The 19519-nt window shown below is 27.3% G+C and overlaps 3 protein-coding genes across 6 annotated transcripts in view; 1 reads left to right on the top strand and 2 right to left on the bottom strand.

Annotated features, from left to right (window-relative positions):
• The window catches only part of Kibra (WW and C2 domain containing protein kibra), a 28658-nt gene extending 22226 nt beyond the window's left edge, over positions 1-6432 (bottom strand). Inside the window, exons 1-3 of one of the 3 annotated variants that reach the window (XM_074255248.1) lie at positions 6163-6432; positions 5622-5854; positions 4809-4949 (exon numbers count right to left, since the gene is read on the bottom strand). In XM_074255248.1, coding sequence (XP_074111349.1) covers positions 4809-4936 — 128 coding nt within the window. In that variant the 5' untranslated portion in view covers positions 4937-4949; positions 5622-5854; positions 6163-6432. Of the gene's footprint in view, positions 1-4808; positions 4950-5191; positions 5855-6162 lie in introns of all 3 variants that reach the window. The other 2 variants (XM_074255246.1, XM_074255247.1) reach the window with 2 other exon arrangements.
• A 421-nt stretch (positions 6433-6853) lies between these two features.
• Positions 6854-13594, top strand: LOC141535357 (protein FAM114A2). The gene is made up of 6 exons (XM_074255250.1): positions 6854-7007; positions 7115-7247; positions 10605-11924; positions 12204-12793; positions 12868-13194; positions 13275-13594. The coding sequence occupies exons 3-6, from the start codon at positions 10721-10723 to the stop codon at positions 13347-13349; spliced, it is 2196 nt and encodes a 731-aa protein (XP_074111351.1). The 5' UTR covers positions 6854-7007; positions 7115-7247; positions 10605-10720; the 3' UTR covers positions 13350-13594.
• Positions 13595-13719: 125 nt separating this feature from the next.
• On the bottom strand, positions 13720-18278 carry Nup58 (nuclear pore complex protein Nup58). Of its 2 annotated transcripts, XM_074255252.1 has the most exons (8): positions 18111-18278; positions 17687-18030; positions 17401-17617; positions 16954-17327; positions 15742-15966; positions 15581-15655; positions 15174-15205; positions 13938-14076 (listed from the first exon to the last, which is right to left on the bottom strand). In XM_074255252.1, the coding sequence occupies exons 1-7, from the start codon at positions 18182-18184 to the stop codon at positions 15198-15200; spliced, it is 1317 nt and encodes a 438-aa protein (XP_074111353.1). In that variant the 5' UTR covers positions 18185-18278; the 3' UTR covers positions 13938-14076; positions 15174-15197. The 2 variants fall into 2 exon arrangements, with proteins under 2 accessions (XP_074111352.1, XP_074111353.1); XM_074255251.1 differs by lacking the exon at positions 15174-15205 and having other exon boundaries at positions 13720-14076; positions 18111-18275.
• Between the last annotated feature and the right edge of the window lie 1241 nt (positions 18279-19519).

The following is a 19519-nucleotide window of genomic DNA, read 5'->3' on the forward strand; positions in this document are numbered from 1 at the left end:
TCGATATTGGAAAATTGGACAGGCAGAGCCATCTCTGGAGCGTCAAGAGAATCAAGGGCCCAGAGAGAGGGGTGTGCAGCCAGGCGGGCAACAACCAAGTCATGTACCTTCTTCCACGTGTTCCCGCGACAATAAACGGACGCTGATTTTTTGAGGTTGCTTTTACACTGCGATTTTTCTTGGATGGTTTTGTTAGTTGCTGTACACTTGTTTTTTTTTTGTTACTTATTGATTGAAAGTAATTATTACGACGACGTGAATAATAATTAAGTATCCTTGCGACGGATTATCGATAATTTTGAGCAATAACCTACGACGTGAGAGTTGATGTGTCAACTATTGTGACCGACGCAATTTCCATTGTTGGAAATTTCCTTTTTCTTGTACATCACACCGTGTTGTGACTCGGAGGTCAATTTGACGTGGAAGCCGAGGACGATGGAGCCGTGCGACCCAGCCAGGACGATATCTATTTGCTGTATTTTCCATTGCTGTAATTTTTTTTTGGGAGAACGACGCCTTCTACCAGGGTAAGTGGTCTCGTCTTTGAAAAATCTCGTGGGATTCACCTACTCGGACGAAGCTTACGAGTGACTTAAGTTTTCTTTGTTGATAATTTTTTTTTATTTCAATTTGTTTTGTGCATTTATTCTGGAGATTATCCCACGAGGTATTTCTGGTACCAATACTAACTGTTGTAGTGACTATTCACATTCTTATGTGTTACTGTCATAATCCCGATTATTGAGCTTCGGTCGTGCGGGTAATGCGCCGGTTGAGAATTTTGTGTTGACAAAAGCAATCTAATTAATTAGGAAATTTGACGCTAAATTTGTTTGGAATATTTCATACGTATTTTGGATAACTACATTTATTGCGACGGTGTCTGAGGTATCAAGGATACTTTATTTGTTTAATTTAATTAATTAATATTGATTAAAATTTTTGCGACGATTAATTTATCCAATTTAATTAAGTATTCGTAATTAAACAATTTTGTGACGAATAATGTGTTGGATTTACTGAATTATTATTACTAAAGAATTGTTATTTAATTTAATCACGATTATTAACTAATAATTGTGCGACGATTAATTAGCCTAATTTAATTAATAATTGTCAATTAGATTTCTTTTGTTCTTGCGATAAAATAAACTGTTGGTTAATTACAAGTTACTAATTGCACAATTTAGCAACGATTAATTTATTAACGTAATTAATAATTAACAATTAAAGTATTTGCGACGAGATTAATAGTCAATTTAAATAATTACTAGTAAGTAAACCATTGTGCGACAATTAATTGTGTAACTCAACTAATTATTGTGAGTTAAAGTTTGCGACGGTTATTTTTTTTTAGGATTTATTTAATTATAAGTGAAATTAAATGCGACGTTGATTTTAGCTCTTGCAAAAAATTAATTTCGACCTATTAAATTAATCGCGGCATATGATTTTGGTTTATTTTTGGGGAATTTTATTGTTAATGGATGAATTGTGATTTTGATATTGAGGTTCTTTGGACATTTTATTTTTTTTGTTAATTAAATTCTTGCGGCTTGTTCTTCAATGAAATTAATTATTAATAATTGAATTAATTGCGGCGTGCGAAATTTGATCCATTGATTATTGTGATTTTGTTATTCCGGCGACCATTTATTTTATTTTGTCAATAAATTAGAATTAATAATAAGATTTCGGCGAATTATTAGTACCCGGACGATCGTTCCTAGTTCCTCTTTAATTTAGGTTGCACCTTTTACCCGCCACCCCGACGAAGAGTCTCGGTCCGAGTAAGCCGGACACGACGTGAGTGGAGCCTAGCTCCTGGCGCCCAACAATAATAAAGCAGGTAGGCCAAATTTATTTATCTCGGACTTCGGCCTCGCTAACGCACGAGGTCGAAAAACCCGTTATAAAATAAATAAATAAAATAAAATAAATAAATATTAAAGGCCCAAACATTCAGGGGATTTTTTTTTTTTGGTACTTGCAACAAAATTTCACGATGAGACCGAAATAAAGAAGCACTCTAGCCTAACATATAAAATAAAATGCAAGAACTTAATGCTGTTTATATAAGAAAAGCTCTGGAGTAAAATTAAGAACAAAGTCAGTCAATTGCAATCAAAATTATCCTTATAATTTTAAAATTAATTGATTATTTGCAGTAAAAACTTTGAGTAAACAAAAAATTTTAATGCAATTTTTTTCACTGACAATATTCGACTTCTGATCCTTATTTTTTTTTTTTTATTTTTAAACAATTATAGACAGAATAAAAGATTTAATTGAAGCAAGAAAAATTTTCGGAAGACTTAAGTTTTCTAAGTGATTTCCAAAATTATGTCCAAGAAAAACTTTTATGGTTTAAAAAATTATCTTAGTTAAAGAATATTTTTGAGGAAAAATTATATCAACTCATATAAACATTCTCTTTGTAAAATGTCAAAATTCTAGAAAATTGTTTTTTCAATGCTTTCTTACTCCATAGAAAATTGTATTTATAAACAGAATTTTTTCATAGTTAAATAGATCTATTGAATTATTTCGAAATTGAAAAATCTCTTATTTTTGTCATTATTATCTTGCTAGGTATACATTAGGTTTATAGCAGAGACAAAAAGTAAAAATTTTGATGAGAAAAATGTCACTTTATACAGGAGCCTGTATTCATGAATTTTTACTAATTACAGTAAGCTCTACTGTTCCTCAAGGAGTGTGTATAGCTGCACTAATGATTGATTTAGTTGATGAAAAAGAGAAATGGAATCACCAGTTTTCTTTGATGATATACTTATGAAAGCTTTTGTATACAAATATTGTTAAAATCCTTTTCTAGGAAATAGTTATTAATGTTTCTTTTATGAAATCGGTTTAAAGGAGTAATGAAACGTATTTATCTACTCTCAAGATTGCTAAATAAGATTTAAAAAAAAAAAACTATCCGCGGGAAAATTTTAACGAGCTTAAAAATTGAATTCTGAATAAATTAATTTTTCAATTTATTCTTATAGTATACATTAGATAATTATTTTTTTTTCTATCGATGTTTGAAATAAAATTAAAAAAAATCGAAAATAGTATTAAGGTTATTACCACTTTTTTTTCCGTTTTATTCTCTAATCAACATTCCCTTTCTTTTTCTTAATTGCCAAAAAAATTAAAAAAAGTGTTTTACATGATTCCGAAATTTTGCGTCAGATTGTTCTTAAAAAATTTTTTTTCGCGTATAATTCGTAGATTTTGGAGCTTGAAGAGTCTTAAATTTGTGAAAGTTATATTATTGAACTTGAAGAACTATACAGAATTTTTCGATCACTTCAAGCTCGAATATAGCGAAAAGTTCCAGGGATCAAAGAGTTCTCTACAATTAAATAAAACTTTTTTAACAAAACATTGGAAAAATGATTCTATTTCTTCCATTTTATATGAAAATAGGCCGATTGGTTAAATTTTGATAAGCTTCAAAATATTAAAAAGATTATTTCGACGGATGTGCGCATTCTAACTGTGAGAAAAATAATTCATGTCCCTTTATTTATTAATAATGACTGTTTTTTCAGAAAGTCAATATCATCTACAATACATAATTTATTAGAAACAACAACATAATAGTTACATTTAGCTAGATTCACATTAGTTCCTATTCAGCAAATAATGCACTCAATTTTTGTCACTTGCATGGATGGGTGTCTTATGTCAGTCGTATTTTGAAAAATATTGCGCAAAGAACCAAACCTTTGTGGGTGTAAATACTAAAGACATAACTTTTATTTCCTTAGGTTATGAAAATACACATTTTTTTTTTTGTAAAGTCGAATTTCTTTACAAAGTAATACTTTCAGTAATAAAAATGATTATTTTGAAGTGATAATATTAAGAGCTTAAATTTTGAATACGTTTTTTTTTAATTCTATACCTAGTAAAATCCAGAAACAATCAGCGGAGGTCACGGTTTAAAAAAATATTCATCATCAGAATGACCCACATACATTGCAGCAATCGGAAAAATCTAAAGTTTTAACTTAATAAAATTTTGAAATAAAATAAATAATATAGTTTTAAAATATACAACTATGTATTTTTGAAAACAAAATCACGATTCTGATTATTTGACAGTTTTGAAGTGCGTGAAAATTGATTCAATCAATTTTTTAGAAACTTGATTGAATTTTTTTTTTTTATTGTTGAAAAACTTATTAGTTATAAATATTTTGCAAAACAAAATGAAATAATTATAATTTTATCTCGTAAAACTTGAAGGGTTAGTGAATTCATAGAAACAATTTTCAAACAGTATTTTCGAGCTTGACAAGTTCAGAAACATATGTCCAAGAATATCAATAAGTTTCGTGAACAATTAAACTTTTAATTAGTGAGTTTAATTGTTTATCTTTACTCATATGAAATTTTTTACGTTGATAGGCATAGATAAATATAAATTATATGAACAATTTTTAATGCCATAGGCACAGAGAAATCGAAACACCGGCCCTGGCGCTTGGAATGCGGGCGCGGCGTACAATCGCTTGGCAGCATGTGTGCGTGCAATAGCAATCAACGATACATTGCCACTTACATACACACAATATAGTAAGCAAAGGAATGAAGACGATATATAAATTATACAGTAGAATCATCTTGATACTCATTTGACATCTACTTGTACAAGTTTCGAATGCCGGTTCCAAAAATTTAAAATATCTACTGACATTATTTAATTGATATTGCTATTATGTGATATAATTCTAAAATTAGAAAAATGGGCATATGTAATGTAATGAAATAAATATAATTAAATTTACCTATCCCTGGGATCGATCCAAGTAGTTTTTCTGGTATTATGATCAATGAAGTATACTTTTCCATCAAAATCTTGAGCAACGTCCCACCCTTCCGGAAGCGGTATTTCCCCATTTCGTCTTCTTGGCATATTTTACTGCACTCTAAATCCATTAAAAAAATATATATACATATATATTTATAAATAAATAAATCTAAAAAATAACACTATCATCAACCGGTTTTCCAACAAACATACGGAATTTAACGAGTGAGACAGAGAGAAAGGTAAAGGTGGTGGGAGATTAACTTGCACATTTGTAACCATACATTGGTGTACACAACACGTGTACACGCGGTCTTATTAACATTCACATACACAATCACATCACATAACATTACATACTCTTTCTTACGACGGGTTGTACTAAGTTTTATAAAGGCAAAGGCAAAGGTAAAGGCAAAAGGCACGGAAGACGGATAGATAAATAAGAGATATGTCGAGAAAGAAAAGGACAAGGACCAGATGAGGAGGAGGAAGCAACACATCACTGAGAGGGATACTCTCTATACACTCTTATTACTCCGCCATCATGAATACCTCATTATCATGAGCGGAGTGACGTCAGAGTCCCCGCCTTCAGATTCTTCTAGAGCGGAATTCCACCATTAACATTGCCGGGATATACACAGAGTAGATAATATATAAAGAATGCGAATGAGTTAGAAAGGGAAAGAATTAAAGAGAGAGAGAGAAAGATAAAAGAGCGTGTGCGGATCTCTCACAAAACGATCCAACACACTGATGCAAAAACCCCGGAGGACACTTGTCTTACTTGCTCAGTCTTCCTGCACTTTCGGTTCCCGTGTTGCACTTTTATTTATTTTTATTTTTATTATTTTTATATCGTGCACTTTATCACTTCCCGGTGAATTTATTCAAGATTCCACTCACTTCACCACACTTATGCACTGCATTCTCCTATTATATTATTTCCCATCAATTATATTATTGTTAATTCTTCTTTTATACTCATTCTGAATATCTCCTCCATTTGTTTTTATCTACCTGCAACATACGAGTAATTTTTATTAATAACAAATTAAAAAAAATCATATTCATTTTTTTTTTTTTTTTTTTTTTTTTTATTTATTTAAAACTAAAGGACACACTTCCTTGTCATTGATAGTTAATTATTAAATTAATTTTCTTTTTATTATTTAACAGTTTCAAATTATAACAGAAGTGTTGCACTTGGTAATATCCAAAGCTTCACATCACTAACCTCTATTCTAGATCATTTAAATTCATCATATTTTAGAGTATTAAAAAAATAAATAACAAGATAAATATACATGTAGTATATACATACGTACACTTTTTACAAAATCCACGCACTGTCACTTGAAAAACTCGTTCGAGTAATCTTGTTTCCACAAGTGTCTCTCAAGGAGACTCTTTCACTGTCAAATGTGAACCATTTAGATACTAAATAAAAAGAACTTACAAGAACAAATAACACTGACAATAAACTCTTGGAGCATTGCAAACAATAATATTAGATTATAAATAAATAAACTTATTGACACCTGCAGACAAGTTGAGATGATGATAAAACTGAGAACAGAACATACCACACAATATTCCTATCAGTCAGCACCAACGGACATGGCAGGAGTTCGAGACATGCCTGAACGTTCAATGCCGTACCAACTAAGTATCTCTCTCTTTTCCACCACTTTTCTCTCTACTCCCTTCTCACTTACTCTATTCTACTTTATTCCAGTCCTATTAACTTTTCTCTCTTTAGCTGAAACATTTGTATTATATTATCTCACTTACTCTAGGTATTTACGTTCAACCCCACTGTTTTTCTTGTCTCTCGTACTCTTGTGTCTCTGACCGCTGTGCACGAACATCCGCGAGAATACACGACATTATACGAACAATCAGCTTCATGTCCTTTCTCTAACTTGCCCAGAGTTTCGCATATTTTCTACAACCTAAAAATAGTAGCGCCACCGTCCATTCAATTTAATATTTTATAGGCTTATTTACAGTCGAGTCCAAGTCGCACGAGTACATACACCTCAACCAGCATCAACATTAACCAGCTCAAGTAATGTATTTCAATGTACATACATCAAACATCAAAAGAAAACTTTTAGCAGCGTATGTACCAAAGAGAAACAGCAAGAAGAAATTAACTGTCAAAATTGGGGTAACGAATAACGATAATAACGACATCTTTCATACTATTCTATGAATCTTACCTGGCATGCGGCGCGTGTCAATTTATTTATTTATTTTTTTTTCTTAAATCTCCAGCTGCCCTTGAACCACGCACATTCTGTTGAAATGGTTAAAATCCAAGGAAATGACAAATCATCACCAGAAGGCCGTCTTTATAATTATATGGTGGGAATAAAGGAATGTTATACGTACTGAATATATTTTTTTAGTGAGTATTTAGAATTGGAGCTATACCTATTTTTGGAATGAGAATCAATTTAGCAGATGATAGTTAATTTTTAAAATTTTTTTAAAAAATAAATTATGGAAAAAAAATTGACATTTAGAAAATTAAAAAAGTAAAAAATGCAATTTTTCAGAAATAATTTTTCCCAGCAAATTTATTTATTAAAAAATATAAAAAAATTTTAATAGTGACAGCTACTAACTTTAATATCATATTTTTGGATCTAAATAAAAATTGAAACATTTTTTCATGAATGCAATATTTTTTTTAAATTCTTTTACTCTACCACAGATATAATACTGAAGTTAGAAGTCAGCTGTCAATTAAAAAAATTTTTTTAACAAATTAATTACAATAAAAAAATTCTTCTAAAAATTTTCACTTGTAATTTTTATTAATTTTCACATGTGAAACTTTTTAATAATTTAATTGCTATAAAATTCCAAAAAAATTTTTAATATCTGTCAACTTCAGTGTTATCCACAGATTGATAATACGAATTAAGAAATACTAATTTTTATTTTTTTACTTAAAAGTTTAAAAGTTTATGATTTGGGAAATTTTTAGAAAAATTTTGTTGACGTAATTTTTTTCTTTAAAGAACTTAAAAAATAGAGAATTAATAAAAAAATTACTTCATATCAATCAGATTTATTGAATTCAATTTTGACAAAAAAACATAAGTATATTTATTCCATTTTCTAAATTCAAGTTCGAAAAAAAAAAAAAAATCAAGATTTAAATGTCAAATTTATAAATTGCTAAGAAACGTTAAAACTGTTGATTTGTCGATTTTTTTAAATAAAAAATAAATAGAGTTACAGTCCTGCACAATTTAAATTATCCCGTTTTTTTTTCGACTTATGTGACTACTGTTTAATAAATCCAATAAAAATATAGAAAAATAAACGGGAATTCAATAAACGTTACATGTTATTGATATTAATGATTATTTTACTAATTTTATCGCCATTATTAAAAAAATTTGTTAATTGAAAAGATCAAGAAAGATGTCATGTAACAAAATTAAAATTTCTAGAAAGTATTATTAGTTGCACAAACTGATATGTAATGAATAATGAATTAAAAAAAAAAAAAAAAAAACGATTAGTCAACTATCGTCTTATTACTGCAGTCCTGTAATGATACATGTTTAAGAAAATCGCATCAAGAGACTTTCTTTTGTGTTTTTTTAATTGAAAATGTGTAGTTGACTTAACACTTTTACTTCATTCACTACACAGATGAATTACAGTAAATAAATTAAGTATGTAGTATAAAATATAACACCTTCTATTTGTTGCAAATAATCAAGAACAATCTGAAGCTATTTTTCTTAACGATGTTACGTATAAAAATTCTGTATTTTCCTATACAGAGTTCTGTTATTTTCTATTTATTTAATCGATATTAAAATTATTTTAGTTTAAAATTATTTATTATTAAAATTAATATATAAATATGCAGAAAAATTGAAACTCGAAGAAATGTGACGTAATCCTTTCATCCACTTATAATTTTAATTATTAAAAAAAAAAATGTGAAAACTAAATTGTTTGTAATTTTGTTTTATTAAAAAGTATTCGGTATATTTATGACTTTATTTTTGAATATGATTTTTAAATGAAATTAAATTGTGAGACTCATGTGTAATTTAGTGACATTAAAATTAGCTGTTACTTGATAATTTTGTAATTTTCTTTAAAAAAAAAATTTGTTTTAAAAAATTATTTTTAAAAAATTGCATTTTTAATTTATTAAAATTTCCACAAGTCCATATTATTAATATTTTTTTTTTGCTATAATTTATTTAAAAAAAAAAATTAAAATAATTGTGAAGTGACAGCTAAATTTAATGTCATGTAATTTACATTAAAAATAATATTTTTTTTTTTTTTATTAATAATAGTCGTTTTAATAAAAAATTGTCGTTTAAAAATTAAACGCTTCAGAGACTACCGTTAAAAGAAGCCATATGCACACTTTAGTTGCTCATTATTTAATTGATAATTATCTTAAATTATAATCAAAGAAATCTAAATTTCTATTAGGAATAATTTCATCATTTAAGTAGTTTATTCGCTCCGTGCACAAAAATACCAATACAGTTTTATTAAGCGTGTAACATATTCATGTATACTGACAGCGCCACCAAGAAGGGCGATCGGCGTTTTTGAATGCAATAAGGACACTATACGTACACACAAACACACTTACTTTCAAGGTAGTATTATGCGCACTGAGCCAATAACCGCGTATTCACCGTTTTGATGAAATGGTAACTTAATTTTATAAGAATTTCGAAGTGACCGACGATAGTTACATAAGTCAAAAAATTCTATATGTAATACGCACATTACAATAACTCATAGATATGTGTGACAAATATGTTTTAGATGACATTAAAGTTGGCTGTCAATTGATAATTTTTTTTAATAAATAAATTTGCTCCAAAAAATTATTTTTAAAAAATTACATTTATAGTTTTTTAAAATTTCTAAATGTCAATTTTTTTATAATTTTTTTTTGCCATAATTTATTTGTTACAAAAATTCTTAAAATTACCAACTATCTGCTAAGTTAATTTTCATATGTTTTAGATCATTGGTGATAATACTGAAGTTGACAGATATTAAAAATTTTTTAGAATTTCATAGCAATTAAATTATTTAAAAAAATCAATTAAAAAGTTTCACATGTAAAAATTACAAGTGAAAATTATTAGAAGCATTTTTTCATTGTAATTAATTTGTTAAAAAAATTTTTTAAATAAACAGCTAACCGCTAACTTCAGTATCATCATTGGTGCTATACATTCATACGGACTAGGAGTACTTCAGCATAAATTGTTGCAAATACAATCATGCTTATAAATTTAATATCATACATACTTAAACAATTTTAAATTTGTCATCCAGTGACAATCAATTCAAACAATTGTGACGTTAGACTCTGATAGGATGACAATTTCGTTCAAAATATGTCCAATTTCCGTTCATTCCTATTGTCTGTAAAAATAGTTGAATATGGGCACAAACCTCATTTGTTCTTAAAAATTGTTTCATTATTTTTTACAGTTGATTAATTACTGACGGTAAAATTTTATTAGTGAAAATGATTAAATATTAAGTTGTCAATTTGACTCAACACACTATTCCTCGTCAGCGTTTATTACTACATACCTATACGTAAATATGTGTATGTAAATACTTGAATACTTACATACTTGATGTTCATCACGTGATTTTCTATTTATCTCCAACATATTTATATAATACGTTCAAATATTTCATAAAAATGTACCAAATAAAAAAAATCAATAATCTTTATTAATTACAGAATAGTAGTGCAAACATTATAGATCATTTTTTTATATTTGAAATTGATTCATTGTTACGTATAACATAATTATTATCATCAATATCCATTGTCGACTTGAAATACATATAATTCCAATGGCAACCTCCGATAGTGATAATTTTGAAAGTGCTGATGAAGAAATAGAATTTCGTGATGTATTGCCTCAAAAATCTTCACCAGAGTGGGTAGCTAATTCAACAATTAGTTCTGACTCAGATGATGATGTTTGTGTAACGTCAGTTAAACAAAATTCATGGAGTTCTAAAATAAATAATAAAAATTATGACAATCTAACAGATGCTGATGACACGTCAAATGTTTACAATACACAGCACAGTAAAACCGGCCAAGAATCAAAACAACGAACTGCTTCAATCGAATCATCATCTGTTTCAAATCCATCACTGCCCAAATCTTTGACAGATGATAATCAACAAAAGGGATCAATTTCTAATCAACAGCAAATAGTTACTGATGTAGAAACAGATATTGTTGATAATATTGTTGAAAAATTAAACAAGACTGAAATTAATAAATGTGATACCGTCATCAAAGATGCGTCGTTAGACAAAGTAAATAATATTTTGTCTCAAGTTTATGAACTAGATAATACAGATAAAAAAATTAGTAAAAATTCTGACAAAAGAGACAATACGCAGATCCAGGAAAAATCAAAAGAATCTTCCAAATCTAAAAGCTCTGGAGTAAAAAAATTAGGATCCAGAATAGGATCTTATAATACTAAACGAGTAACTAAAGAAGTTGATTTTTCTAATGTAGAAAGTAAAAAATTTGAAAAGGATAGAAAAATTTTTTCAAATCAAGAATGTTTTGAGCTAGATGATGATGGAGCAACAAAAATTTTAGAACGTGAGAGTTCTAATAATTTTCCAGCAAATTCGTGGCATAAATCAACAGGCAAATCTTCGATAGATGAATTAGATGAAGTACCGCCAGAATTAAAATCTAATAAAAAATTTAAAGAAGTTTTTGGGGCTGGTGATTGGCAGGATCTCGGCGATCAAGATGAAATAATAAATGAGTTTGATACTGAAAATTTAAAACCTGTTCTTGATAAATTAACAACAACAACGAGCGAAGAGAAGACTAATGTAGCTAGTGGAGGTTGGGGAAGTTGGGGTAATTGGGGTGTTACGACGTTGCTGAATACCGCTTCTGTAGGAGTTTCAAATCTAACCAGTCAGGTGTCATACGGTCTTTCTGTTCTTGAAGAAAGTATTAATGCTCCAAGTACAACGGACCATGAACAAAAACAAACATTAAATGAAAAATCTGTTGGTAAACAATTTTTTATTTTTATTATAGAAATAAATTTTACTATTGAAAAATAATATAAAATCGTTGTAACGAAATAAAGGATATTTTTGAATGAATTTTGACAATTGTTAAAAATTTATAGTTGAAAAGCTCTTTAAAATTTTTACTAAGATAGAGCTTTTCAAAAATCAGTAAAAATTAAAAAAATTTTTGTTCCTTTAATTGTTTCCAGTAGTATATGTATGACGATTAATTAGGCTATAAAAAATGAACATATATGAATTTATTTTTATGTTACAGAAAATACAGAAGATTCAACAGAACAAATGTCATTGAACTTCAGTAATTTAATATCTGGAGTCTCTTCAATAACAAAATTAGTTGAGAATACAGGTACTAAAGTTATAAATACTGGTTTAGGTACTTTAGAAACAATTGGAAAAAAAACCATGGAAGTGCTTCAAGAAGGTGATCCTGGTTTAAAAAAGAAAAGAGCATTTTTCATGAATGAAAGTAATAAACCTATTTTGTCACATATTTTAAAGGAAGCAAAAGAAAAAGCTTTAAACGACCAGAAAACTTTTGAAGAAAAAGAACAAGCTAAAAAGGTTCATTTTGAAAGCTTGTTTGATGATTTCCAAGGTCTTATTCATTTAGAAGCACTGGAGATGCTGTCTAAACAAAGTGATATGAACATTCAACAACGATTAATTTCTCTAAATGCAGAAGAAGCTATTTCTATTCAAGAAACCTTGGACGAAATTAAAGAGCTTTGTGATTTGGGAGACGAGAATGATCATGAAAAAAATGATAACGACAATTTGGAGGAAAAATTAAAAGCTCTCTGTGCAGACCTCAATATTATTCTTTCATTTGATGAATTATTTAAGGTATTTAATTTTTCATTTTCATTTGATATAAGAATACTTAACATTAATTAATTTCATATTTGCTATGATCATAGATTCGGAAAGAGACACAAAATTATATAACAAATATATCACAGCCAGAATCGACAGTGTCTGATCGAGAAATTTTTCAAAATGCCATTTCAAATTTGGCACAATTTACCGCCTACTGCATGGAAAGGTTTCATAAAACTGCTGAACTTATTCTTATAAAAGATCGGCGCAGTACAGTTAATGAAGCTGATGCACTTGTACAGTTAACAGTACTTTTATCTCAGCAAATTGGAGTAATTTCAAATCTATTTTGCAAGTGTCTTAATGAAAGGGCTCAAAAATCGGAGAAATCAAATGATTCTGTTGACATTACAACCATTTTTCTAGAAGTAAGTTTACAAGTTAATATTAAATGATTTTATTAATTAAATTAGATAAATAAAATATTAATATTTTATATTTAATTTAGGCTACTAATGCTACTTCATACATAAAAGAGGCATTTCAACTTTTCATACCCATTCTCCAAGTTGGCGCTATTTGATGAAATGAAAACTTTATCACTTGGTATAGAAGGAAAAATATAATTTTTGTAAATAGTATATTTGTTATAAAATTTTTTTTTCATATAAAATTTTAGACTAAAAATTTTCTTATATAAATTATAGAAAAAAAAATTTAATTTATGTCATATCAGCATATTAAAAATTTTTAAGTATTCACAAATATATCATGATGATAATTATGAAAAAAAAAAAAAAAAAAAAAAAAAAAAAAAAAAAAAAAAAAAAACAGGATTTTAAATTAAAATTATTAATTTCCATTTTTATAGAAGAGATAGTTTTTTTTTAATATTTCTTATTAATATTGTCATATTTACTTTAAAAAAATACTTTAATGAATTGTCATTAACATTTTAGTTTTTAGTTACTTTTATTCTTTAAAAATAGTAGAATGCAGTCGTAACAAATATTTTCAAACAAATTTTTATCTAAAAACATGAGTTTAATTAATCATTAACATTCGCAATAAAGCATACTTTGATTAGAATTTTTAAATTTATCTAATCAATATGCTCCTTCATTTTCATCAGTGTTTTCCACGTTTATTACCAATTGGTGGTTTTTGTAATTGAAAGCATGAAGTTGATTCATTTGAAGACAACGGTGCAGTTAAATTCAAAGGCGGATTAAAATTTAAACTTGCTGTTGGCGGTTTCATTGAATTATTTATTGAAATATTCGTCGCAGATGGTAGTGTCGATCCCCAAACTGAAAAACAAAAATCGTTAATATAATTATAAGTCGCAATTTATATTAGTATTAAATGAAATTGTTTTTTATCAATAAAATGTTGAATTTTAAAAACTGAGTTTTATTTTATTCATTAATATATTGTTAGTCAATTTATTAACCATTCAATTTAATTTTTAAAAATAAGAATAAGGAATATATTGCGTTACTATTTATAAATTAAATTAACAACAATCACGTATTGAAACACTCAAAGTATATCATTACTGTCGTTATTAAAAATATAAAATACAATTATATAAGTGAAAGAAATTAACAAAATATACTGATAAGATTCAAGGTTTTGATTATGGTGAATTTTACAAATTTAGAAGGGTAAAAATTAGGCAATATTATGATGAATTTATCTTCAATAAATTACATCTAGAATTGAACAAAAGTGATTGTCTTAGAATTTAGATTTTAAATGTCATGACATCATATAAATGAATTAAAAAATAAAATATAAATCCACAGTTTCAGCTTTTAACATGAGGCAAAATACAGACTTCATAATTAGTAATGTACTTCTCAGTGTTTTGCATATTCTTACTTTTAAAAAATAAATTACTTTTAAAGGTGTGAATGATACAATAAAATGTGGTGCTTAAAAGTTATTGACGAATGGAAGCATACAGACTGTAAAAAAAAAAATTATCACCACAACCAAAAAAAATTTGACAAAACCAATTTTATACACTCCAAATCAGTCGATATTGCATTAATATTGAAATTAAATTTAATTGAATGATAATGTTAAAATTCTTATTCAAACTATGTAATTGTTTTTTATAAATTCAACTTCTCGGCAGTTCGATAACAGTTTTCAATTTCTAAATTCGAAGTGTGCAACAAGTTTTTCCATTCTTATTTTATTATGTAAGTTACAACTTAATTGTTTATTTTCTTTTTAGTAATTATCGAAAAATCAAAATGTTAATACATGAATGATTATCTCCTAATTTAAAAAAATAAAATAATTTACTAATTAACATTCAATATTTTTTTTTTATTATTTTAAGCTTGTGTGTGTAGCTACAATTAAATGAATAAAATAGTGGCAAAAAGTTCAATACCTCAATAACTACAATACGCCTTTTTTAATTTCCTGCAAAGGCAAAATTATAGTATGAAACAACTTATAAATTAAACTATTAGATTAATATTATAGAATTTAAAAAGTCAGCCAAGTTAAAAATATGATTATTAATAAATTTTTTATAAAGTTTATAGTTGAAATATTTTCTTAAAATTGAGAGGTATTATTTTATTTGCTGAAGAATTTAATTAATATTCGAAAATAAAAATAGATCGAGTTAAGAAAAAATTTCCAAATTTCATCAGTAATAAATCACTGTTAATATTAATTTATACTATTAATGTATATTAAATTAAATTAACATCAGCGTTTATGTTTAAGTTCTTGAGAATACTTAAGAAAATCATGGATATAGATTTTAGAGATTATAATTAATGAACTTACTCATAGAATTTGCAGATCCATAACTAGGTTGCCTGTTTGCATTTAATGTTGTCGATGATAAGAAACTTTTGTTTCCTATAATATTGTTTAAAGTGATATTAATAAAACGTTCATATGAAATCAATGAAAAAAAAAAGCTTTCATTATTTATTTGCTCTCACCTGGACCAAAAGGCGTAGGACCTGTTGCAATTTTTCCTATACTGTGACGATTATTTTTACCATTGACTTTAATTTCCTCAAATACATTTGTACTATCTTTCAAAATATATTTCCTTAAATTAAGATATTGTTCTTTTTGTTGTTGTACTTTACTATGAACATTTTGAAGTCTGCCAGCAACTGCTATTAGTGATTCGTGAATTTTATTCATTGCCATGGTTAATTCTAGAATAAAAATAAATAAACTTGAATAATTTATCATTTACATTTAGTTGATAATTCGTTATTATTAATGTTGTTAAAATGTATCAACAATGAAACATGAATTCAATTTAAAAAAACGCCATTTGGCCACACCCGAAATGGAAGGTAGATTTCACAGAATGAATTATCATATTACCCCATTAACCTTCGTCTGATATTAAATGAAATTTATTTTAATTTCATTAGGATCTGTTGAGAATTCTCGATAGAATAACATTGATAATTTTTTTGTACAACACATTGCCTGAAAATATTTCAATTGCACTCTTAACTTTAATAAAATAACTAAAAATGGTCGAAATGTCAATGTTATATACGGCAAATTAAAGGTAATTTCATGAGCTTTCACATGAATTTATCAAAAATTAGTCATTTCTTTTCAATCGAAAGTTATACATCAATGAAGTCATCGAAAACGTGATTTTTACTATTTTGATAATTTTGAAGAACTACCATTTCTAACTTATTGACGGATTTTACTCATCTTCGAACTCATTCAAGGTTATTATCCAAAAAATATGTGTACCAAGTTTCATTTAAATCTGTTAAGAATTATAGGTGCTATCGTGTACACAAGCCGCGTTATATTACATATATACATACTTATATAAACTTTCGAACCAATACTATTTTTGAGCTATACTCGACTAGTTAGATGATGTTATAGCAAAATTCCGATGACATTAAAGTTAGCTGTCACATGACAATTTTTTAATTTTCTTTTACAAAAAAATTATTTTAAAAAAATTGCATTTTTAATTTATTAAAATTTCTACAAGTCCATTTTTTTAATAAATTTTTTTGCAGTAATTTATTTATTAAGAAAACTAAAAAAATTGTAAAGTGACAGCTAAATTTAATGACATAAAATTCCGACTTAATTTTGACATGAGGGTCAATGCAATAGATAGATTTCGATGAAATCTACCTAAAAATTATTTGTCATACCTTGTGGTGTTAATGCCCTTGGAGTCATCATTGTGTGAATATGTTTCTCCGTGGTCTCAATTTGTGATCTAAATAACATCAAATCTTGTTCAAAATTTTCAACTAATTCTATGAAGAACATCAATGGAGCAGTATTTTCATATTGAAGCCCAGCTGGTGTATCATGCGTTCTTTGGGCGATTTCAGCATTTTGCAATGCTTTAGCAGTGTCTTGTTTAAGTTTATCCGCTAATGCACGATCTCGTTGTACAGAGCCACCTAAAGTCGTTAGCATTTCCATTAATGAAGCCGTGTCTTCAGCACAACGATTAAGTGGACGAGCTGAACCTCTTGCTATATCAGAACTGAACCCTTTTTGAGTTTTGACATATTCTCTAAAAAAAAATTCCAGAGAAACAATCATTAAAAATAAAAATATGAAAGCAGATGAAAAAAAAAGTAACATACTTGAAGCTCTCAATAGTCTGCGTAAGTTCATTTGGAATAAGGTTTTCTTTTGCTAATGTTGGACCAGTACCACCCAGTGAAAAACCTTTATTGCTTAAGGAAACATCTAAACCTCCTAATCCTTTATTAACGCTAGTTGTTGATGATGTTGGAGCAACTGATGTTCCCAATGGTTTAGTTCCAAATAAATTTCCACTGGGAGCACTGCCGAGTAATGCTATAATAATTCATTTTTAATAAAAATGTTATAAAGAAAATTACAAAAAAAAAGTGTAATTATATTTACATGAAGAGGTAGTAGTTGTTCCAAAAGTTAAACCAAGTGTTGGAGCGCTTGTAGTAGCTCCAAAGCCTGTAGCAGTTGATGTAGCAAGAGTTCCAAAATTTAGGCCCGTCAAAGAAGTTGTCGAAGTTACTGGAGTACTAAATAAACTAGGAGGAGCTGGAGTAGTCCCAGTATTTGGCGGATTTCCAGTAGAGGTAACTGTGGAAGGTGTTATTCCAAAACTAAAGTTCGACGTTGGTGCACTTGTTGCTGCTGGAGTTGCAGCAGCAGTTCCGAATGTTAAACTTCCACTTACTGGAGTTGCTCCGAACGAAGGAGCAGGCAATCCAAATCCTGTTGCTGGTCTATAAAAAAAAATGTTTATGTTTAAATATTTAATAAATTATAAATTATAAAAAAAACATGGTATTTTAATTGATATTACTTTGGGGTGCTAAACGATCCAAACCCAGTGGCAGCTGTTGTAGTAGCTGGTACACCAAAACTAAAATTAGCCATTTTTTTAAATTCTTACAACAATCTTTATTTAATAATCTCTTAATCAACTATTTCAGTATTATTTCGTTAATGAACAGATCAAGTTCAAATAGGTTAGTATCAAAACATCTTTACATAGTTTAGTAGCGACCTCATTGGAACTAAATATTTTGGGGCAATCAACAAGTTATTTTGAATGGAATATATGTATTGTGGAGACTGTAAAAGAACGTACTTCGGCTAATTTCGGTTTTTATTTTAATCATCAAGAGTACGACATCGATCTTTTTTTATACTTCAAAAAGTGAAGCGTTCTTTGTCACACTGAATAGCAAACGAAAATTTCTTTGGAAATTTTTTATTTTTTATTTAATTAAAACAAAAAAATATTTTTCAAAAATTGCACTTGCATCTTTTGAAGTTTTTTACACGTGCAATGTTTTTTTCATTTTTTTTTTGTGATAATTTTTTCAATAAAAAAAAATTCTAAAAATTTTTAAATTTGCTAACTTTATTTCTATAAATTTTTCTAATGATTTTAATCATGACATCAAAGTTAGCTGTCACTTAATAATTTTTTTTAACAAATAAATTTGTTCCAAAAAATTATTTTTAAAAAATTGCATTTGTAGTTTTTTTAAATTTCTAAATGTAAATTGAAAAAAAAATTTTTTTTTGCCATAATTTATTTGTTACAAAAATTCTTAAAATCATCAACTATCTGCTAAGTTAATTTTCATTTTTAATCACACTGAAGTTCGTAGTCAGCTGTCAATTTAAAAAATTTCTTCAACAAATCAATTTTAACAATAAAAAAATGCTTCCAAAAATTTTCACTTGTAATTTTTATTAATTTTCACATGTGAAACTTTTTAATAATATTTTTTTTTATATCAATTAAATTGCTATAAAATTCTTAAAAAATTTTTAATATCCCTCAACTTAAGTGTCATTGATTTTATAGAAATTGTTCAACATTTAAATTTACATATTCAATTAAATAACATTTTTTTGAATAAACCTATTAATGTATTTTGTATATTTAGATTAAAATTTGTATTCTTTATGTTAAATTATTTAACACTTAATAATATTTGTTTCCCTATCTATTCTATTAAATAATGAATAGAAAAGTAAATAAATATATAAAATTGCCATAAAAAGTTACACATGTAAATTTTTTATAAATCTTAAAATTTTATAAAAATAACTAAGTTAATCTCAAGTTAAAATTCTTAAATTATCCAAAATAAATGAATTAAAATAATTATTTTCTAATGATCTTTCAATTTTAGATAAAATTTGGATTTTAAAATGTCTATCTCGATAGAATAAAAATACATATTGATTTCTTAT

This window comes from Cotesia typhae, unplaced genomic scaffold (genome assembly GCF_013202065.1).
Source record: "Cotesia typhae breed Kobodo isofemale line unplaced genomic scaffold, CoteBio_Ctyphae scaffold_13, whole genome shotgun sequence".
In the NCBI taxonomy this organism is placed as follows: Eukaryota; Metazoa; Arthropoda; class Insecta; order Hymenoptera; family Braconidae; genus Cotesia; species Cotesia typhae.